This window comes from Mandrillus leucophaeus, unplaced genomic scaffold (assembly GCF_000951045.1).
Source record: "Mandrillus leucophaeus isolate KB7577 unplaced genomic scaffold, Mleu.le_1.0 Scaffold388, whole genome shotgun sequence".
Taxonomy (NCBI): domain Eukaryota; kingdom Metazoa; phylum Chordata; class Mammalia; order Primates; family Cercopithecidae; genus Mandrillus; species Mandrillus leucophaeus.
The window spans coordinates 2,526,433-2,550,336 of NW_012104120.1; the positions used below are offsets into that span (position 1 = coordinate 2,526,433).

The 23,904-nt window shown below is 49.1% G+C and overlaps 1 protein-coding gene across 2 annotated transcripts in view; it reads right to left on the reverse strand.

Moving 5' to 3' along the window:
* Window positions 1-23,904, reverse strand: part of LOC105547373 (chromosome unknown open reading frame, human C10orf128) — a 33,714-nt gene that overhangs the window by 3,485 nt on the left and 6,325 nt on the right. The window contains exons 2-6 of one of the 2 annotated variants that reach the window (XM_011990948.1): window positions 9,869-9,922; window positions 8,804-8,944; window positions 7,732-7,762; window positions 7,178-7,334; window positions 3,590-3,613 (exon numbers count right to left, since the gene is read on the reverse strand). In XM_011990948.1, coding sequence (XP_011846338.1) covers window positions 3,590-3,613; window positions 7,178-7,334; window positions 7,732-7,762; window positions 8,804-8,944; window positions 9,869-9,922 — 407 coding nt within the window. The remainder of the gene's footprint in view (window positions 1-3,589; window positions 3,614-7,177; window positions 7,335-7,731; window positions 7,763-8,803; window positions 8,945-9,868; window positions 9,923-23,904) is intronic. The other variant, XM_011990949.1, reaches the window with a different exon arrangement.

Sequence of the window (23,904 nt, forward strand, 5' to 3'; positions counted from 1 at the left end):
CAACTCCTATAATGTTAACATAATCCCCCAAAATCAAAATACAATCAAAGACCTGGTAGGCGACATCATGACAAAAACTCTATTTTGAAAGCAGCAAAGGCAAAATACTTATGAATAAATATAACAAAATATATGACCATCTTATAAGAGTAAAATCTGAAAACTCTCCTGAAACACACAAAACAGTAACACACAAAATCAGATAACTTTTTATGAAAAAAATTACCTCTTTTCCGTGGAGAACCACTTAACATCGTAAAGAAGTAAATCGTTGTTAACTCAATATGTAAATGTAATGCAATCCCAATCTAAATACCAAGATGTTTGCTTCTTTTTTTCTGTGTGTTATTTTTACTTTATTTGCTTTGGTCTATACAAAAACCCGGTAGCCAAAAACACAAAGCAATCGTCATAAAACTCTCGACTGGGACCTCCCCCAGCCCCCACACCATGAAAGATTTCTGTTTCTGTGGAAAGATTCTGAAGTTGATTCCGAAGTTCATACAGAAAAATAAATATGCAAAAATAGCTGGAATAAACTAGCAAGAATGTCCCCTGCAAAGGAAGCATAATGTGTGCAGGTGGAGGGAACCAGCCCCATCAGAAGGTAGAGCACATCCGGAAGCCTCTCTAGGCTCAGCCTCTCTAGGAAGCCCTCAGCACATGAATAACCACAAATGCCAATGGAGAATAAAGTCTAGAAATACCCTAGTACATACAGAAATTTAGAACATTATAAAAGTGGCAAATGAAACACGGGTGAAATAGGGTGGTTTTAAAAAATAGTATTGGAATAAATCAATTGCCATTTGGGAAAAAAACAAAATTGGATCTGTAACTCACACCACACACCAGAATAAATGCCAAGTGGATCAGACATCTGAGTAAGTAATAAAACCATCCAAGTGCTGGAAAAAGTATATATGCCCAGATGTATACATCTATATGTAAACATTTTCTAATTTTATTTTTAAAAATGTGTGTCTATATAAAAGTGTTTTTAATTAAATATATTTTTGTAACAGTATCACAGAAAGAATAAACCAGGAATTATTGAAAATGGCAACTTCAAAGCAGTAGGTAGGAACACGGTGGAGTGAAGTTACAAAAGAAACACTTCTCCGAGTTTATCTGTTTATATAGTTTATCTCTGAATCGTGTACATGACACACATGTATCTCTGTTTACAAAACTATGTAAATTAAAATTTTAAAAGATTAAAACAGGAAATAGTAAAATAGAATACACACTAAAACAAATGTTTCTGACTCTCTATCCAATTGATAACATAACCACACAGAGAATATAATTAATTTCATTTGAACACAATACTCTGGCTGTACATACCTAGAGGGCTAAAGCCATTGCAAAGAAATGTGCAAGTTTACAGAGCAGGTCTACAGCTGTATAGTGCTCTAATTTCTGGAGGTATTTTGTGTGTATTATAGAATAGAGAAAATGAGTAAAAATATTATGTGGTTGAAAAGCAGGGTTTTTACTTTGGAGAAGGCAATCTAGACATATGGAATAAGGAAAGCTTAGAAAAAATCTTATGATACTGAGTTTGTAATTTAAATGCACATTTCCTGACTCTGTCCATTGAAAGGGCCTAGAATCAATGACACCTCAGTAGCCCTGAGCACACATTGTGCCCAGATCTTAGTTTCTAAAAATCATTCCATAGTAAAAATTAAAATAAAATAAAATAAGAGAGAGAGAGAGAGAAAGAGAAAGAAACAGGGACCCTTGGGAAAATTAGACCTTTGTGCTACTCTTGGGAACAAGACAAGGTGAGTCTCAGATGTTGTGTTGTCAGAAGTCTAGCATGTGCTCAAAGACTAATGAGGTTCTGTCTGAAGGACACAGGGGCCCCCAAGAAGTGACTTGCACGAGCCAAATTTGCAACAATTTGGGCATCAGAAAGAATCATGATGGTAATGGATTAAAATGCATTGAAGTTCACAGTAATAATCCTCAACAAAAGAAAAAGGAGAAAGGGGAGATAGAATAAAAGGCTTTCTTCTAGATGAATGCCAGCTATTAGATACAGAAGAAATGCTGGAATCAGAAAGTCAATATTTTGTAATCACCAATGGCAATAACTGCTTCAAGCAGGATCATGAATAGACTAAAATCATTAGGTGAGGAATTGTTGGGGGTCGGGATATTCACATAGTGTCAAAGTGCCTCTCTTTGTATTATTCATTCATTTCAGAGGGGAAAATTCTAATTTCCACAAATATAGAAATCTAGGGGTCACTCCCTTAACCAAGCAAACGAAGCATCACCAACAGTGATGCAATACAATGAAATGTACACAACATCACCTTGTGGTATTTCCGACCAAAAACTTCAATCTGTATCCACTCAGGAGAAAACAATCAGACAAATCCAGAAAATGGGACATTGTGTAAGACAACGGGGTTTAGGGACTTCTCAATCAACAATGTCATAAAGATAAAAAGCAGAGGGGCTGTTCAACACTGAAAGAGACTTTAAAAAAGATAAAATAAATACAAATATTTTTTCTGGATTGGAAAATAGCACAAAAAAATAGAGCAATAAAAGATACTTCTGAAATAACCAGAGAAATTTAAATATGGACTATATAATAGATGATATTAAATTAGCATTAATTTTCTTAGGAGTGGTCATTGTATTGTGATTACACACAATAGGAGACACAATGGTGCTGTATTCAGGGGTGAAATATCATGGTATCTATACTAATTTGCAAGTAGATCAGTCAAAAATGCTTATGTTCACAGAGATAAAGCAAAGGGGGCACCATGTCAATGAGTGACCCTAGGTGAACGGTGTATATATTTTGATTGTCCCGTTCTTTCAACTTTTCTTTGGATTTGAAATTTTTTCATAAAGCAGGAGAGTGAGAGAAAGATCAAGAGATCGCCCCAGGACTGTGTGACCATCCTGGACTGGTCAGACAGGGAGCAAATTCTCAGTGGGTTTGGCACATTCATGGCGCAGGAAGTGAGGAAAAAGCTGGGGAAGGTGGATTGTGAAATAATGATTCTCAAAACCCTGGTGAAGATGCCTTCATTCCTAGGAGTCTTCATTCATAGGCTCATTCAATCAGGGGTCCAAGATCCTGTCCCCTTCTGCAGACTGGCCCTCCACATACGGGCTTCGTCCACTCCGAGACCCCAAAGCAGCACTGAGATGCAAATACCCAGCCAAACTGATAGCATAATGACACGAAGAGATGTCTGGGAATTTTTTTCACCAAATGGACTAAATTGGCTAATTATTAGATTGGACACTATCATAGGATGGGTCTTGGAGAATGAAAAACAGCTTACCTATCCTGTTAAAACTCTGTTTTCTCAGCTCTAACTGGGCAAATGCCCCACAGCTTCACTTTAAATCTTGCCAAGTACCAGCACGTCCCAAGGTGATGCTGATTCCTGGTCTCACAGCTGTCCTGGCATGAGGGCTCCTGGCCATGGCCATCATTGCCCCTCCCGCGTGGCCAGGGTGAGGGAGAGGCCTTGCCAAAAACCCATGCAGCCCCACAGGGCAGAGACTGCCTGTCCTCATTTTAAGACAAGTGATCACTCTTACAACTCACCTTTCGAAGAAATTGTGGTTTCTCCTGCAAAAGAAAATAAAAGTATGTTTATTGCCTAAGCCTTAGATGACAGAAAGACAGTGCAAAGCTTGCTGAAGGAGAGTGGCTTGCTTGTCATTAGCTTGCTCTTCTGGGTCTGACTGCCTCATGACTCAGCCTGACTCCATCTAGTGTTAGTTTTGGAAACTCGAATCCTGCTTCTCTCTGAAAGTCCCTCTATTTGCAGAGGAGCTCTGTTACGATACCTGCCAAGAACAGCTCCCTGCACGTGGTGAGGGCAATGTATTATCAGGGGCATGAACTCCCATCCAGCCATTGCTTCCCAGCCCTGCTCTCTCCTGGCCTTTATTTCTTGCCTCCCTCACCCACCTGCTTCCTCTAGCATCCCTTCATGTTTTTTCATGAACTTTGCTTTCAAAAAGTTCATTGTTGAATAACTATTGGAGCCATCTTTCCTGGATTATGAAAAATGCCTTCTATAGCCCTGATGGCTCAAAATAACCCAGAACTTCCAAAAAACACATATATCAGAGATGCTCTTCTTAGATGATCATGCAAAAGAACATAAAAAGCACAGTAACTGCTCATTCAGCAGTGTTTTCAAATGGGTCTGTGTTGTATTGCTCACAGCAGCATCTTCCCACACAGACGTATGTGTGTCAGAGTCCATCATGAGTGACTACACGCATATACACACACATATACATAGGCACTACATGCACACACACACATATGCGTGCACACACATACAACAAGATTAAGGATCAGGTTTTGTGGAATTTCATTCTATGTCAAGTCCACAGCTAAGATGTCCCTGAAGCATGGTCTGGTTCAAGGTCTGGTGATTTGCAAAGCAAAGTGCCTTAACTCAAAGTCCCCGTCAATGTGTGCCAGGAGTTCGGATGGTCAAGGTAGCGTCCCTGTGCTGGGTGGAGCTCCAGCACTTTAGAGCCCTCCCTGTGGTGAGAAGGTCACTGGGCTAGAATCCCCACACGTTTCAATATTCCTAACCACAGGGCCTGAGCTGGCCACAGCAGCCTGTGTCCTCCGCCTGGGTACCTAAGCACCCAACAGAGGGCCCCTGAGGCCATGTGGTGCCAGAGTCTTCGCCATGGCCAACACAGCCCACCCATTCAAAAGTGACTCCTCCTGCACTCCTCACCACAGAGGCTACCTGGACCCACAAAGGCAACAAAGGTTCTAGGGAGTCAATCCTTCTTGCCCTTCCAGACTCAATCTAGCCTCCTCATGTCCTCCAAGAGCCCTGTGTGAAAACTCTTATTATGGCCAGTCCACCCTGATTCCACGGTGGGAGAGGCTGACTCAGCGCCCAACCCACAGTCATCCGAGTGCTGCCCTTGGGTCAGTGGGGACTGGGACACCCTCCTGGCCAGGTGCTACAGCTGCATGCTCAGGAGAACCTGTGATTGTGCCAACCCCCCTAGGGCTAGAAGAACACAGAGCTGCCCCAGGGTGAAAGCCTCTTAGGGTGAAGGGAAGGGAGGGGTGTGAAGAGGGGTCCAGCACGGAACTCCACTCTCCCGCATCAGTGGATTTGGGGGCACTGGGAGCTGTTCGGCACGTTTCTTCTATAAAAAGGAATGCGACAACTTCAGCTAATGTGGGTCTGGGTATGTGTGAATATGTGTGTGTGTGTGTGTGTGTGTGTGTGTGTGTGAGAGAGAGAGAGAGAGAGAGAGAGAAATGGGACATATGGCATCTCTGGTCTCTCAACCTGAAATATCTCCAATTCCACCACACATTTCCAAAACCCACTCAAGCTGGTTACATGCCCTGAGTGCACAGAATGTGACATGGCCAGCAAGAGGAGTGCTGTGTGGCCACCAGGTCCTGGAGACTTCACAGGCCCACTCAACCTAAGTTGCCCACACATCTGTTTCCCTAGGACAGTCCAGGCTCACACCCATCATCCTGGTGTAACTTTTACAGAGTCTCTTCTCACTCTCACAAATTCCTGTCTTGGATGATAAGTTATATCCCCTGTTTTCTCCAGCCCAGGACCCAGTGGACTGACACAAACTTGGGGTGGGGGGGATGACATGGGATGGGACAGAGAGAACGAGAGTGAGAGTCAGAAACAGAAGGAGAGATGGAATGCTGGGAGACAGAGTTGATGAAACTTGCTTTAATGCTTCGCAATCAGAAACCACTGCTGAAAACTACAATATCTGAGGGAGGAGAAATCCTCACAAAAAAAAAAAAAAATGAACTTCTCAAGACAATCCATGTCCAGCTCATCCCAAGGGCATGACTCCATGAGGGCTGATGAGTGATGACCTGCAGCCACAGTGCACCATGCGTTCATCCCTCATGCAGCCATTAATCCATCTGCTCCTTCAATAGACACTGCTTGGAAGTTACCCAGTCCCAGGTCCCATGGAAGAACTGGAGGGTGAGACTGGGCTCTGGGTACTTTCTAAAAGCCATTATCCCTGTGTCAGCCCAGGCCTCTGTCCTAAATGCCAGCCACTTACTAGACATCTCCTCTACGTGGAAGTGTCCAGAAACCTTCGGTTCACCATGTTAAAAAAAAATATCATCTCAACCAGCTCACTGCCCAAAGCTGCTCCCCACCAACTTCCCAAAGGGCACCAGCTCAGAGAAAACTCTGACCTGTTCTAGATTCTTTTCTCTCCTCCAGTGGCTGTCTCAGTCCTTCATCTTAGGTCCCTGGGCCAGCTCCTCCTTAACTTTGTTCCCATCTTTTATTTTCTCCATTGCCTCCACCCGGACTTACTCCAGCAAGGCTTTGCACCAGGCCTGTGTCTTTGTCCGGCCTTCCAGCACATCTTCCTGGCTGCAGCTGGGCCCTCCTCCATGCTACCAGATAACAAAAAAATATTCTATCCCTCCCCTGCTTAGAATCCATCAGTAGGCGACCAGAAGTTTCAGGATAGATTTCAGACTCCATTGCTTAGCACCAGCTCCTCTGACTGTACATGCGTAGAAACTACTTATCTCTCCAGCCCTTCCTTCCACATTGTCACATGAAACACTTACTTCTGCCACATGGTATGTTTGCCAGCTGCAGGTTTTACCCATGATGCTTACATATGCTAGGGTTCCCTCTGCCTTCTTGAGCTTCTCTTAGTCCTTCCGCATGTAGCCTGAGGCTCCCCTGCACCTCCTAGTGGCTATGCAGCCCTCTGCACCCCCAAGACACAAGGCAACACACACATAGCCTGCCATAGCCCTTCCGGGACTCCCACCCTCACTGTGCAGCTACCACCTGAGACCTGACTGTCTCCCCTGTAGACTGAAAGAGATTGTCCTACTTCTCTCTCCTTGACCCCCAGCACCTAGCCCATGGCCTCATGTTCATTTATTTATTCATTCATTCAACACATATGCAAGTATCCACTTTGTCCCTGGCACTGTGCTAAGTGCTGGGCTATAGAAGTGAAAAGGAAGACCCTACCTGCCCGGAGCTTACATTTTAGAAAGAAACCCATACAAAATAGACAAATCAATATATCATATAGCATCAACTAGTGCAGAGAATTATAAAGAAAACTGAAGCCAAGCAAAGAGAAGAGAATGGTGGCTGGAGTCGAGAGGGGATTGTACTTTAAATAGGCCCTCTATGATGTAGTGGTGACACTGAAGCAGGGATTTGAATGAAAAGAGAGGCGAGGCTTGCAGCTTTCCGGCAAAGAGCATTCCAATGACAGAAAACAGCAAATACAAAGGTCCTGAGGCAGGACTGTCCCTGAGGACATGGGCTCTGCGCAGAAGAGCAGGGTACCTTGATGCCAGCAGAGAAGCCTGGAAACCTGGAACATGTGACCTCCCAAGTGACAGGAGCTGGAGGCCTCATTCTGAGTGTCAGAGGTATGCACTGAAGGGGTCTGAGTGGAGGTGGAACAGGATCTAATCCAGGCTGTGCAGAGACAAGCCCTAGTTCCTTTGACGACTGTATCCTGTGGCCCTCACTCTTGTGACACCTGCCCACTTGTCCAGAGGAGGAGAGAGTGTAAGGAGGGGGCCATGAGGTGCATTCTAGTCACCTAGAAAGCATGCCAGAACGCAGAGAAGGCTGGGGATGACAGGCAAGGGAGTGGCATGGCCAAGACAGGAGAGAACACGATACCCCTCCCTGACTATGTGGGCAGTGACCTTACCTTGGGGCTCTCTTCTTTAGCGGGATGGTGTCTAAACAGAGAAAGCCAGGCATTAGGAAGGGGGTCCTGTGACAAGAGGTGCAGAGCGTTCCCTAGAACTTTCACCTCCCTCTCCTGGGTCCTCTCATTCATGATGCCCTCGAGAGATCCGGGGCCTGGCTGCCATGTGATGAAGAGGCTGTTTCCTCCCCTTATTTGTGGGGATACACAAGGATAAGCAAACTCCCATGGCCTATTAAGCTCCTCGAGTGATGCACACACCAGCATCTTGGGAAGCCTCGTCCTCTCCTGGCCCAGACCAGCCCCTTCTGCTTATCTTCACGGATCATAATCACATCTTCCAGAAAGACAGTGAGGCTCTGTTCTCCCCAGAAGCACCCCGTGGAAAACTGCACCATCATTGCACTGAGCTGTCTAATACAACAGAGGATGAGTTTGGGGGTGATACTCTGAGAGAAGGGATGCAAATCAACACTGCATTTTGGGTGCCAAGGAGGTGGAGGACTGTGCCATGGTGCGCATCAGCCAGCTCAGTTTCTATCTGAGGGGCTACTCAGTACTGTTTTGAGAAGGACTTTCCCAATTTATGGAAAAAAGTGCATATTGACCCACACAGTCAACAGAACGTCCCACCATCCACCCACACTTACGACCAACCTCGCTGCCTCCTGGCACTGGGTTTATTTGATCTCATCATTTGGATGAGAGAACAGAAATTTCTGTGTGAAGCCAATTTTAGTTCCTCTCCCACCTTTCTCCAGGAAATGTGATTCTCAGGACTGCCAAGAACAACAGAAAGGAAAGGTACAGAGGGAAAGAGTCACAGAAAGACAGAGAGATGGAAAGAGAAACAGAAAAAGGAACACAAATAGACAGAGAGAGAAAGACAGAAGAAAGAGAAACAGAGGCAAAGACATAGTAAGAGAGACAGAAACCTGGAGAGGTCATTGCCTTCCTTTACAGCCTGTTGGGCTCTGCGCTTGTGGGTTCGTTCTTGCTGTAGCCAGCACAGAGTGGCCCTCGGTGCCTGGCTTCGTCGGGCAGAGCCAGGCCTGAGCACTGCATCCCTCACCATTGAGGCCTCCAGGTGCGCTTTTCAGGTCGGAAGAGTCGTCGTCAAATAAGTGCCTCCTGATCATGCAGATCTTCAGGGCCAGGAAGCTGGCAGATACAGCAATGCCCACAGCAGTCCCGATGAGGGCGTACTTGAAATCTGAAACTCAGGAAGGAATTGAACACCGGGTTTCAGTCACCTGCAGCTCCCTCTACATTCCAGATGAGGTCCAAAGCACGCATGTGGCCCTTAACACACGCCATCTCCCACTGGCTGAGGCCAGCCTCACCTTCCACTCTCCCAGGAGTCACTTTGCTCCCAGCCTCTGCCTGCACCCCATCCCCTCCTTCAGAAGCACCATCCCTGGTTCCTTCAGCTGTGGAAATTGTTCCCACCTTTCAACGCTCCCTGAAGCTCACCTGGCTACTTGCCCCAAATGGTGAGTTGCTCATTTCTCTGGCCGCCTGAGCCTCCTAGCCCTTCCTCACCAATCCCTTTGTTAATTCATCCACTCATCTATTGGGTGTGTGTTAATTGCCTGCTCTATGGTGAGCAATGCAGGAGAATGGATAAGGCCTATCTGGCCTTTGAGGAGCCTGCAGTCAGCTGGCGAGGGCAGGGAAGGAGCTCATGACGGGAGAGGCTGGGTTGGCTTGGAATCATGGGCATCCAGAGCCTTCTCAGAGGGTGAGGCATGCAGACTGAGCCTGGCCAGCATATGAGGCCCTTAAGGGGCAGAGAGGCTGGAAGCTCGCAGGTGGAGGGAGGCACCGATGAGGGCTGTGAGCCTGGCAGAGCGTGCTTTCAGGGCCCATGGTTGCAGGATAGGGCTCTGTGGGTGCTGGAGTCACGCATCTCTGGCCCTGAGGTATGATGCCTCCTGTGTGGATGAGCTTTAATGCAAGGTGTTGCCCCCCAAAATAAAGCTGTCAGCCACTCGGGAGGGCCTGGAGGTGAGGTGCCCCTTTTCCTATGCTGACAGCAGGGAACCAATTCCAGCACTGCAGCCCTCTGCTTGTGTGTTGTGGGAGTCTCCTTCCTGCCCCTGACCCTGTGCACAGAATAACATGGGCAGCCACCTACCGATTTCAGCCCCAGGGGGCTTGCCTGTTGCCAGCACTTGAGCTCCTCCTACATCTGCAAAGAAAGAAACCCCAGAGCCTGGTTAGAACAGAGCTGGCTGTGGTCCTAGCCACCCAGTCTCAGAGGCCTGGGAAAGCCTGCCTCAGGTATCCCAGGAGCACAGAGGTGGGCTCCCAATTGCCATGGAGCATCTTGGAGCCTTGCTGAGACATCAGAGCTCCCTCAAAACTCAGACCAGGAACACATCTCCACCCAATGCAGTTCAGTCAGCTGTTCAGCAGTTTCCAAGACCTGCACTCTGACCCAAGCTTGCTCCACAGGCTCCCCTGTGGCTCCCAAGGCCCTCCTTAATCCAGCAGGGCTTTGGTGCTTCTAGTTCCCCACACAGCCGGGGCATCTCCTGCCTTGGAGCCACACACTCTGCCTGGCCCCATCTTCTTTCCCTCCTTCTTTACCTGGTGTTGGCTCCATGCCACTTCCTCCCTGACTCCCCAGACCTGAGTGAGCTGACCCCAGTGTGCTCCACAGCTGTGGTGCTTGCCCGCCATAACTGACCATGTCGATATGTAGCAACATTTACACGGCACTAGTGTGCGCCAGGCACCATCCTAAAAGCTTCTCACATATTAACACATCAATGCGTCTTCTGGCTGATCTCACCCTGGACTGCATGATACAGTGTCCAGCATTTGATGCAGTGCTTGGCCCACGGGAGGCATTAATAGACGTTGGTGGAAGGAAGGAAGGAAGGAAGGAAGGAAGGAAGGAAGGAAGGAAGGAAGGAAGGAAGGAAGGAAGGAAGGAAAAAAAAGGAAGGAAAGAAGGAAAGAGAGCATGCTGTAAGGGTCCCTCACTCTTCTAGCCAAGCCTTGAAACCTTAAGACAGGAGACACTGCTCACAAACAGGGCCGTAGAAGAGCGATCCAGACGTGAGGTCCTTGGAGAGAAATGTGCACATTTATTGGCCACTTACTTTGAGACAGATATTTAATACTCACAGCAACAACTCTGTGAGATAAATACTGTTATTATTGCCATTCACAAAATGAGGAATGGGAGGCATCGTGGTCTTGCTAATGTACCCAAGTGCCAAGAGAAGTGGGAAACGGCAGGTCTGCACTGAGAGCCCAGGGAGGCCTGCAGACGCGAACATGAATCCAAGGAACTAACAGATACAACACCACCAAAACCATCAAGCCGCGGGGCTGCATGGACTTGGGCTGGGGACGGGCAGATGGTGAGATCCAAGCCTGAGTCTCACTTTCAAACTTCCAGGAAAAAGCAGGAGAGAGTGCTACCACTCCTGTTCCTCACAAAGGGAAGCCGGTGACTTCACTGGAAAAGACCAGATGGTATGATGGAGGAAGCATCATAGCAAAGACATCCTCCACCCAACCCTGTCTGCTGACCACATTCAGTGATGCCCAGAGTGGCATGGTAGGTTGGAGCTCTGCAAGGGACAGCTTTGCTCTGTGTGTGTTTGGTGGAGAGAGGGATTGTTCTACTAGAGTTCAGAATTTTTCTGGCAGCCTAACTTTGTAGACTGATAAAGCTTCCCCAAGTTTTTTCTAAAGCAAAATTTCCCAGCTTTGTTCTAATCACAGATATTTTTGGAAATTCAATGACCTCCTCTCTCTTTCCCACAGATCACAAGCCCCATGTGAGCACATCTGCTCACACACACAGACACCATCGCACACAATATGACCCTGATTTTGTCTGTTCTCTGAAGCCCCAATCAGCTTCATTCCATTGTCTTATCATTTCTTTAAATCAGTCCTGCTGCTCCAGCTAGGTTGAACATCATTCCGGACATGGGGCAAAGGTTTATATTCAATGGAAGGCAGTGGGTGGGAGCACATTTCCAGATTAATGCTCCCAACCCAGAGCTGTGTGTGCTATGTCCTCACCCTCTCCTGGGACAGGACCCTTTCTGACACCTCTGATCTCTCTCTGTCTTTACTGGGCAGAAGGCAGGAGGACAGCAGAGGGCAGGGCCTCAGTGGGTGGGGCCAGGCCCCTGAGCTGCAGCCTCACCCCACACCCTCCCCCTGCCATGCTAGCATGTTGCTTGATTCCCCCTCCGGTCCTCCCTTGGTAGGCATTGCTCTCATCTGCAGCATTGGCATGGAAAATTCATGCTAGCCTGAGATGAAATCCGAGCAGAGAGGAAAGAAGGACACAGGTTAGAAAGGGCGAGAAATACAGAGAGGTACACACAGAGACGCTCAAGAGACACACTCAGGCTGTGCTTGAGTCACTCAGACCATCAACGGGAGGGAAGAGAAAGGAAGAGGAGAAAACCCTAACATCAAAAGGCCCCAATCCTGGCCTTGGTCTCCCCAGCAGCATCACAGTTTCCATTCTCGCCAGGCTGTCCCGCATCCTTCCTCATCGGCTTCACTCCCCAAATGTGTTGCCCTGAAACCTCGGCTCCTTCTGCCCCTTTCTGTGGCTGGGACCCCTGGCTGAGCCTCAGCTCAGCCCCCAATGGAGGCCAGTCCCTTAGACACCATCCTCTATGTCCCATCCCGTGTCCCCTCCAAGCTGTGAGGCTTCCCCTAATCCCTGACCCCAAAGAGGCTCTCCTCCCTGGGGTCTGACTTTGGGACTGAGTGAATTCCCACCACCACCCCAACTCCACCACTACCTTGAGTCACTTGCAGGGAGACCAACATGGGCGGAGAACCCAGCTGTGCACTCAAAACAGCCAAAGGCCCAGCCCTTCCTGCGAGCCAGCCCCTCGGCCACTCGGCGGCAGCCTTTCCCCTCCTCAGGGAGGGAAATCCCTCCATGCAGCCCTCCTGTGCTTGGAGCTGTGACTCCACACACTCATGAGCCCTTGGTTTAGGGTGCATGCTCAGGACAGCAGCCTGGCCGGCCCTGCCCCTGCTTCCTGCTAGGGTCATGAGCTGGGGAGGGCCCCCTGGGCCATAGACCCACTGCAAGCCTCCAGCACTGGCTGATGTCCCCTGGCTCTGCAAAGTAGCTGGAGGATGGCTGGCCCTAGCAGGCCTGCTTGGATATCACAGCCAGAGGTCTCTGGAGTGTCTTGGCTGCATTTAGATCTGTGGGAGACCCCAGGAGGAAGCCCACAAGGACCAGCAGGAGCTGCACTACACTTTTTCTGCAGGAATTCTCCGGGATCTCATGCAAGGAGGGGGAAGCTTGGCACCCACAGGAGAGTCACACGGGGCTGAGGTGGGGCTGTGTGGGGCAGGCCCACTTCCAACCTGTAGATTTGCTGAGGCCATAATAGGCAAAGTTCTGGCCAAATCTGGCTTGACCCCCTCTGACTGCTACCACCAACTGCACGAGTCTGGCTGGCTGCCTCCCTTGAACTGTCCACACTGTGTAGGGTCAGAGAGCCAGAACACAGCCCTTGCTGCTGCCTAAAGCAGAGAGCAGAAGGCAGAGGGCTACCTCCAGAGGGCTTGCTGAGATGCAGGGGCTTTCCATAGCCTCCACCTGTGTAGCTTCCATGTGTGGTCAGATCAGCCACTGACCATAGGAGCTTTTCCTAATTTGCACAAGGCCACTCTAAGGGCTCTAGATTCTAGAGTTTCTGCTTCCTCCCTGGTGCCCCATGTGGACCTGGTACTCTGTGCCTCCCTGACAAAATAGTGGGCTCCAGCCCCCTCACAGCTGCTATTCCCATCTCAGGCCTGCATCACACAGATTGCTCTGTAAGTGGCTCTCCCAACAGCAAGGAGCCCTCTGCAAGAGTGGATGGCCCTCTGTCTTATGGACCCCCAGAAACACTAGAGGGCAGCCACCCCAGTTCCTGGGGAGGAAGATGGCAGGGCTGCTCTACACAAGCTGAGATGAGCTATTTTGGAGAGCGCTTAAGGCACGGCCTAGCTTTGCCCCATCTCACTTGGAATCTGATCTGCTGAGAGCCCATCCCCAGCATCCAGGCCTCTCTGAGCTGTCCATCTGTTGGGTCCACCCTCGATGGGGGACTGGCACTCTTTGCCACCCTTATTTGGGCAGAATCGGGCTGTGGGATTCCCAGTTGTGGGCCAGTAGGCGTGCATGCACTCAGATGTCGTTCTATAAGTATTTGAACTAAAAATAGGGAGAGGCTGCCCTAAGTATTTGTCAATGATGCCTGCCCATAGTCATCTTGGGACTTAAATGTCGCTGAATGGCTCCTAACTTTAGAGCTCATGAATTCCAACTTTCTCAGCTAGAGGAAGTGGCTTCAAATGTCTAGGATAGGCTTCCTTAGTCTCTTAACAGGGCTCACACATGTAAATAAAGAGCCTGCAGGGTGTTCCCTGGGGCCCCAGGGCCTAGGAGAAATCAAAGAGCAACCAAAGACCTAAGTCCCCCATGAAGGAGCTCACAGAGTGACCAGGGAGACAAGATTTACACTGAAGAAAAGATCAGAGTGTCACAGGCAAAGCTCAGCACCTTCCCCAAGCCTCAGTCTCACAAGCTGGAGGAAGTGGGAACAGAGTGCAGGGTGGACACTGGTACATGGCCTGCCTTCCTCCCCTGACTAGCACCTCGGTTTTCCTCTGAGCACCAGAGGCCCCACAACCAGAACTCCAGCCAACCCTATTCACTGGGGAAAGGATTTGCTCTACCTTCGAGCCTCTCTGTGGGGATCTGAAACTTCACTATGACCCCATGATGGGTAGGAGGGAAGGATATTTGGAAGCAGGAGATCTGAGTCCCCATTCTGCCACCCATTGCTCAGTCAGTGGCCTTGGACCAGACACAACACGGCTCCCAGCTCAGTGGAACCATTGCACACAGAGCATGGCTGGACAAGTCCTCGGAAGGAGTGTGTGCACAGAGTGAGGTGCAAGCAACAGCTGTCCTTCCACAAACAAGCACGCCACCACTTGAGATGGGCATCTGCCACTTTCCTAGGGGCCGTGGTCAAAGTGGGGAGCCAAGCACACTGGGAGGCACTCCACGTGACTCCCATAGGACTGGCTCCAGGGGAATGTGTGAACCCTGCCTGACCAATTAGCATATTTCTTCTTCCTGTCAACTGTGATTGGTCGACAGGTGGGGCAGACGATCCAATTCAGATCAGTGACACCCAACTCAGGGCCTCAGGGGAAACTGAGAAGCAAGAATGTCTTCTGGAGCTGAGAGCTATGGGGCCGAGGGAGGCCTGAGTTTGCCCACTGCAGGGAACCTGCAGACTGAAGTCCCTGCTGAAGAAGGTTGAGCCCAGACCAAGTCCTAAAGATACTTTGAAGCCTCTGAATCCAGCTGTGCCTGAAGCACTTCTCTCTGGACTTTTGAGTCACCTCAGTAAGGAAATTGCTTCTTTTTCTTACTCTTATGTGAGCTCAGTAATTGTCATCTGCAATCAGAGGAATCCTAATGACTCTGGTGATGGGTCCTGAGAGGGCATCACTGGAAACTGGGAGATGGGAGCAGAGAAGGCTGGCTGTGAAGGCGGAGCTACGCCACACAGTCCCACACAAGCCAGCCTGGGACCTGCGAGTCATGCAACATGCATGGCTCCAGGCCTCTGCACAGGCTGTTGCTCTCTTTGCTGCAATGCCTTTCCCTCATCCCTGTGGAAAGTGCTTATTTATCCTTCAAAGCCACTCCTCTGAAAGTCCTCCTTGCTCTCATTGGTCCAGGATCACCCCTTCCATGCATCACACTTCTCTCCTGCACTGTTGGCCCCAGGCTGCAGCTTGCTCTATGGCATGAAGGCCACAAAAAACCCAGGGGAAGCTGTTTCTCCCAAGAGCAAGATGATGCGTGAGAACTAGACTTCTCCTGGGGGATGCCGGGAGAGGTGGATGAGAGAAGTCTGAACTGAGTATTAAACCAAAAGTAGCTTGAAGAGATAAGATCTAGTGTAAGTACTGAGTGGTACGGAGCTTGGGATCCAAGTACAGTTCAGCCACAGAGAGACAACGGGGGCAATAGCATTTCCTCTGTTGCTCTGAGACCATGTACACTATGGTGGTTCCATCTTTCAGCCCGCTGTGAGCCTTGGAGGCCCGGCTGGCACACCATGGCACCCAAGAGGCTCAGAAAAGAAACCGGATGTGTAGAGTCAAGGGAGACAGCCCAGCTATGCTTCACACAGCAGATTGATCCTGGGCTTCCCTTTTTTCATCTGAAAATGGGGATGCAGGACCCTGACATATAGAAGACTCACCAGAGACAACTCCTGCCTTTCTGTTCATTTATCCTGTGCCACCCTGCAATGTCAGTGGACCCTGGGGTCAGACTGAAACACAAGGTATACTTTTTTTAATATGCTCTCTTGGGTGGTGTGGGTGCTGGCGGGCCCTGCCCCTGCCTCAGGGCTCACAAATGGGTCCGCTTCTCAGGCACTCCATGGGGCTGTTTGAAAGTGGAAATGAAGCACACCTACTCCAAGTGCAATAGCACCTGTTCAGCCCTCTCTCAAGCAGAATGCAGGGGCATAGGTGTGTGGGCCTTGGCTACACAGTCCTCCTACTTCCAGCATCGTTTGGCTCCTGCCAGAGTCTAGAGCCTTCTAGATCAAGACTTGCAGAAATCTCAGAGTTTCCATCTCAAACCCCGGAACCACCTGAGATTTCTCTTCCTCAGTCACCCTCCAGTCTTATCAGAGCATGACTCTAAACAGGATGTCGGCCGACCCCTCCCATGCCTGTTTGTGGTCCTTGCTTTCTGTGAAAGGAACTAGGCTTGAGCAGAACCCAAACCTACCTGGCAGAGCTGTACAAAAAGGACACACAGGAAAAAGGAGTGCAAAGCAGCTGGTGGAGTGGGGTGGGGGGGCAAGGGGGACTCTGGGAGCTTTCAGACAACTCCTTGATTTCCATGGACCGCTCCCCCATCCACAGAAAGACAAGAAGCCTGGAGTCAGAGCAGACCACTTGCTTGGCAACTCCAGCTCAGGACCCCTGAGCCCCTGATGCTAAGGTTTCTGGAAGACAGGTAGTGATTGAGGAATTCCACACACGGCAGTCCCTGCTAATGCATGAAAGTACAATGATTAGCCAGCCAGGTGGGCCAAGGCAGGCGCCTAACCCAGCCTAGGGGTGTCACAGAAGCTCCCCTGGAGATATCATTACTTAAATTAAAAACAAAAGGACCAGTTAGAGCTAATAAAGTCTCAGTGAGGTGGTAGCAGGGACTGGAATGGAACGTACCCAGACAGGGATTGTGACCAAGCAGAGGACAAGGTACAAGCAAAGGTCAGATGATTCAAGAAGGTACAGAGGGCTTGAGAGCTAAAGAAAGAAGCTGAGCAGGGACAGAACAGATGGGGATACTGGCGTAAGATGTGGCTGGCACTGTGGATAGATAAAGTTTTCAGACAAGCAGAGGGGAGAGTCCCGTGGCCACTCTGCTCCCAGAGGTGGGAGTGCTTGGCCACTCATATCTTGCCTGCTACAATGCCCCTGTGCCTTTTCTCCTCGACACACGCCACCCTGGGCAGAAACTAGAAGCAGGAGGCCACGAAGGGCCACACAGAAGCCACCCCAGGCTGAGATGCACCAGGGAGCTTGCCTCTAGCTTCCAGAAATAGCATCATAATTAAGAGGGAAACAATAACAGTCGGTGACCAGGAGGTATCAAAACTGGTGCCCGCTTTGTTTTTCTTGAGCAATCTTTCCTAATTAATTCTTAAAGATTCACACAGTGGGATTAAAACACTCAGCTTACAGAAGACAAACTGATCAATAACTTTTCAGGCTAATGGAGGGGTGGAGGCGGGGAGTTGGCCTGGGCCTTAACCAGGGCTAGGAGCTCCTCCAAGGGGGTGGGGCCCCCCGGGTGTCCCGGGTCCATTCTGACCAGGGGTGGTGACACATGTGAGCACTGAGCCACACCTGGGAAGGGGCTGCTGAAGCCTTGAGGAAGACACGGATTTCTGGAACAAGGAGGAACTTGAGGCTGTCATGATTGGGTGGACAGTGGTATCCAGGGAGGGCCAGATCAGAGGCCTCACAGCCGGACACCTAAGTGACCCTATTCACTGGGGAAAGGGCTTGTCCCACCTTTGAGCCTCTCTGTGGGGATCTGAAACCTCATCATGACCCCCATGGTGGGTGGGAGGGAAGGGTATTTGAAACCTAGATATCTGAGTCCCCATTCTGCCACCCATTGCTCAGCCAGTGGCCTTGGACCAGACACAACACAGCTCCCAGCTCAGTGGCCCCATTGCACACAGAGCATGGCTGGACAAGTCCCTGGAAGGAGTGTGTGCACAGAGTGAGGTGCAGGCGGCAGCTGCCCTTCCACACGCAAGCACGCCACCACCTAAGACCGGCGTCTGCCACTTTCCTAGGGGCAAGTGAGTGAAACAGGGAGCCAAGCACACCGAGAGGCACTCTGGGAAGGTGCTCAGGTCAGAAAGGAGGTAGTGCTCCCCAGCAAGGGCACAGGTCTCTGCTGTTATGAGAAGTGGCCAAGCCAAGGCCTCCCAAAGCCTGTACAATCCCAGCGAAGAGGGGCCTGGCCACTTGATGTTGGTGCCTCAGACCAGGACAGGCCTGTTTGCAGGATCAATTCTCAGGGCATGCCTTGCATAGAGAGCAGGGGAGGCTGGAAGCTGTGCAGAATAACTAATTAATGATGGTAAAGTATTGTGGAAGAGGAAAGCGTTGCATAACCGCTAAGTGGTGGGGTTATTATTATTCATGCAATATTCATACTGTGCTCTTCAGCCTCTGGGAAACATTGCTCTGGAGTCCTGAGGGACCTGACCGAGGGGAGTGCGTGTCCAGGGAGCAGAGCTGTGGGATGACAGCTGTCCTGCACCACAGGGAAGGGGCCATGATGCTGCAGAGGAAACAGCAGCACACAACCTAAACCGGAGCCCCTTAGTAAACCCATCGGCCTCCACTTACCATGACAGGCCATTTGTGAGCCCTGCGGGGCACTAGCATCCATGTTAGGAATCTCCACTCCAGTTAGTTTTTAAGGCAATTCCTCACATTTGCAGAGCCTAGAGCATGCCACATGTCTAAAGATTTAAGTTATAAATCAAGCCCCATGCACAGTCCAGCCAAAGTCCCCCTGACCCCAGGGCCCTGCAGTCCACTCTTCAAGGGTCCCTTCCAGAGGGGGAGGTGCAGCCCTGCTGCCTGCCCCCAGGGGAAGCAGGGTCAGATGGGTAGAGCAGAAGGAAGCCAGGCCTGGCCTGGGCCACCTGGAACCACAGACCCTCCAGGACCAAGGATGGGGTCTGAGTCATCAGACTCACCAGCGAGTTCCCTTACCCAAGCCCTGGCTTTTCTCCTAGAGCTCTGGGCAATGCTCAGTCCCCAAAGGAAACCACCAGGTGGAGGGGGGAAGTGCTGTTATCTGGGAATCTGGTCTTTTGGAAATTAAAATAAAAGCAGTTCCTCCCTCCCTCTCCAGTTCCCAGGGCAGCCACAGGCTGTGGTTTCCCCGACTCGGGTTCTCACTTTTAGCTGCACTGAGCCGTTGCACACACACATCCCTCTCTCTTTGCCTGAGTGCTGACCTGGTTCCTAAACTCTCAAAACATTTCCTGACAAGATTAAAAAAGAAAAAAATTGTCTTTGCATTTGCATATATGTGTGTATGTGCGGTCCTAGAGCCAGTGTCAGGACAAAGGCCTCTCTTGGGGACAGTGGCCTCTTTTCATGGGAAAGCTCCAGGAACTGACATGACCTCTTCAGACTCGCATGCCTGAGCCTGAGTTACTGGGTCCGAGGAAGAGTCTCACAGCAGCATGGAGGGTGAACAGTCATTACAAATTGACCAAAGTGTCTTAATGTGTCACATGTGACTCAACAATCAGGGCTCATCTGCAGTTTGGGAGGATCTCTGTTCTTTAGGACTCTAGGGTTGGCTCAGGGAGCCCCGCCTGGGTCTGCTCAGCTACTCAGGGCTGTTGCCACACAGCCCTGGCCTGGCCTGTCCAACACTGTCTGCCGGTGGGGCTAAGCATGGGCTGGCCAGGAACTGGGATGGACACCAGTGTACTCAGCCACACACCTTGACCTCAGGCCACACACTGCTTGCCTCGGGGACGTACTGTGAGAGATGGATGCCCTGGGGCCTCAGAAGCCAACATGATCCTGCTGGCATGGCCTGGGACTAATCCAGCCAGCCTCCCCTCTCCTGGACTATCCATTTGCCTTCTCCTAGTAAGTCTCCCTGCCTCCAACCCATCTGGGGCACTGCAGCCAGGCACTCGTCCTGTAAGGCTGTTTAAAATCCTGCAGAATGAGGCCCAATGTCCTCCCAGGACTCATCAAGCCCTCCTCTTTTGCTGGCCCATGTCACCTCTTGTTCTCCCCTCTTGCATAACCCCAGCATTCCGTGCTGCCCTTGCCCGGGGCCTCAGCAGAGGCTGTCCTCTCTTCTCAGGAAGCCACACCACCTGTCCCTTTCTTGCAGATAGGCTCCCAGAGGCTGACGTTTCACTTCGGGCAATAATTGACTCAAACAAGTGTTAATTACTGAGCAGGTTCTAGAGTGATGGCCCAGCAAGACCAGATCTCTCCCCTGACGGTGGTGATAGTACAAAGGGGAGTGGGAGTATCTCTATGGCCCTGGAGGGGAACAACATCATCCCATGCAAAAGAGACGACATGCGAGGAGGCTGGACAGTAACCTGATGGATGTTCCCTGAGACCAGGGAGCAGGCACAACAGGGGATGGCTTGTGACAGGGCTGGCTGGGAGGCCAGTGACACAGTAAACACTTGAGTATGTGCTGGCAGCAATGGGAAGCTGCTGAAGGATTTCACTTAGGTAGAAATGTAAGCAATTAGCATTCAACAAGACTCTTCCTCCAGGAAGCCTTCCTGAATACTCCAGTTTGGATCAAGAGCTTCTCCTTTTTCTTCTGTGCATCCTTCATCTCAGTATTTAACACACTGCATTGCAACTGTCCCCCTAAGACTGTCAACTCCTCAGGTTGGAGCCTGACTTACTTATCTTCATGTGCCAGTAGACTTTGGTGAAAATCAATATTTGCTTAATCAAAGAGAAAGCTCTGGGTGTCTGTGAGTCCCAGTCCTCCGAAACAGCCTGTGGGTCCAACTCCAGGTCCTTCACCTCTTGCCCTGAAGAGTGACTTCTTGATTACATGGTCAGAGAGTTTGCAAAGGTGGGAGCAGAACTTGGCTGCAGCTGGGGTTCAGGCAGGAGTTCCCTGGCTGACCATCTGCTTCCCTCAGACAAACAGGGGAGAGTGAGCCCAGTCCATCTCACTAAGAACCATTATCCAGTTATTTCATGGAATGAAATTTAATAAAGGGAGCAGTTCAAGCAATTGTTGGTGGATAAACGAGGGTCTAGGTGTGACAACAATGCTTATAGTGACTTTAAAGAGGAAGTGGAGATGTTTAATTTGGGAGCTAGCGAAAAGGTCTGCTGAGCATGTGTTGGCCTGGGGGGCTCGGCTTTGCAGCCGCCCAGCTGTGGCCCTTATCAGGGACTGAGGATCAGAGACTCCCCAGCAGGCACTCTGCCTACATCCCCACTCCTTCCTTCACCCCATGGGGAAGACCCCCTCAGGGGCCTCTAGAATCAAGACTGTGTGTCTGAGAGAGGTTTGCCAGCCCAGGGCCCCTCCCCAAAGAGCATTACTCCAAATCACCTATCCCCCAGAACTCATTTCAGACTTACTTTTCTGGAAAGATGAAATAGGTTTACTTTTCCCTATTCCTCTAGGTATAGCTAAAACCCTTAAATATTATATTAAAAAACAAATATAAAAAGACCCCCAAAAATGGAGAGAAGAAGGCCGACTGGCTAGGGACCTTTGGAGCCCAGGAATAACAGGGCGGTGAATTTCTGAGTTTTCTTTTTGCCTCAGGTGCCTCATATGGGAACGGGAGAAGCTGGCAACCCTGTAATGACACTGGGCACAGACACAGAAGCCCCAAGAAAAGCCAGCTCCCGTGAGCCAAAGACTGGGAAAGGCTCAGCCTAGGAAGACAAGACTTTTAGGTGATAACCACTCCACAACGGTCAAACAGCACAGAAAAAACTGTGCCCTCACCCCAAGCCCCACCCTCATCAACAGAGGCCAAGTGGAGACCTGGACTTCCACGCTCACTGGTCAGTTATAAGGATCCCCCACTCCCCAACGAGGGTGGTGTCAGAGGGTCACATGGGGAAGAGAGGCTTTCGTGCCCAATGAATGAAAAAGTCCCCGCCCCCAGGGGTGTCAGTGGAGACCCTGTGGGATCCTGCACTTCCACCCCCTCCTGGCAGTGACAAGGCACCTCTAGGCACCTTGCGCCAGTTAGGAAAGAGTCAGGACGTCCTCCACTGCCCAGCCACTACGAGGCTACCCCCGCCCCACAGTGTCAGCAAGGGACACATGGAGAACAGTGATGAGCCTGGGCACTCCCAGCCAGGTGCTATCTGCGAGGGCCAAAGGGCAGGCCCGCACAAGCCCAAGGCTGACGTTCTACTTAGGGCAATAATTGACTCAAACAAGTGTTAATTACTGAGCAGGTTCTAGAGTGATGGCCTAGAACCTAGCCTGCACCCCACCCCACAGTAACACAGAGCCCTTCTCCCACCAGGTGTCAATGGCGGCCAGAGACGATGTCAAGCTCCAACCCTCTAGCAATTATGAGGAAATGCCTCTTTTCTCCTGACGGAATGATATCTGAGGAGGCCTGTTAAAATTGAAGATTTCAATAAGTTTCAGAGTTTCATAACATCAAATCCAAAATGTTCAGGTTTCAGTGGAAAATTATTTGTCAAAGCAAGAATGAGGACAATCTCTATTTGAATGAGAAAAAAAAATCAACAGATGCTATCACCTAGATGACACAGATTTAGAGTCATCTGACAGAGATGTCAAAGTAGCCATAAAAATGCTTCCATGATGAATTGTGAAAACTTCCTCAACGTCACAAAGAATATCTGCAAAAGCACCTACAGCTAAAATCAAACTTCATGGTGAGAAACAAAATACTTTTCTACTGAGATCAGGAACAAAGTAAGGATGTCTGCCATCGCCACACCTGTTCAACCTAGTACTAACGTTCTTGTCGGCCTAGTAAGACAAGGAGAGGAAATAAAGGCATACCTTTCAGGAAGGAAAAAATAAGACCAACCCTATTTGCAGAGAACGTGACGGTCAACATAGAAAATCTCAAGGGATCTGAAAAATAACTCTCTTTAGAATATGTGAGTTCAGCAAGGTGGTTGGATATAGTAAGATTAACATATGCAAATCAATGATGTCTCCGTATGCTCAAAATTATACACGGAAAGAAATACTTTAAATACAACACAGCTTACGATCACTCAAAAATTATGCAGGTGTGAGTCTAATAACACAACATTGAAGAAAAAAATCCAAAATGATCTTAATAAATGGAGGCACGTACTGAGTTCATGGAAAAATACAACATGATAAAGATGTCAAATCTCCCCAGATTGATCTATAGGTTTAATGTAATTCTCATCAAAAGCCCAGGAAGACTGTTTTTGTAGATGTACAAAAGATTATTTTAAAATTCACATGGAAAGATAATGGAAAGAGAATTGCGAAAAATCTTTTTTGAAAAGGAAGAATAAAGTAGAAGGAATCACTCTACTCCCTTGAGACTTAATGTATTTACAGAAATCAAGACTGTGTGGGATTGGCAGAAGGACAGACACATCAATGGAAAAGAAAAGAGAACCCCAAATTAGCCCCACCCAAGTATGACCAACTGGGTTTTGACAAAGGAGCAAAGTATGTTCAATAGAGGAAGGATCATTTTTTCAACCAATAGTGCTGGACCAATTAGATATCCATAGGTTAAAAAATTACCTTGATTAAATTCATACTTTATACAAAAAAGAGCTCAAAATGGATCATAGATTTTGATATAAAACATAAAATTATGTAAATTTTAGGGGGAAATCTTGAGAACTTAGGGTTTGGTGCAAACTTCTCAGACATGCTATCAAAAGCACAATCCATGAAAAAAGAAGATTAGTAAGTTAGACAATTAAAATTAAACATTTTTGTTCTGTAAAAGACCCTGTTAAGAGAGTGAAAAGACAAACTGTAGACTAAGAAAATATTTGCAGGCCACGTATTTGGCAAATGACTCATATCTAGAG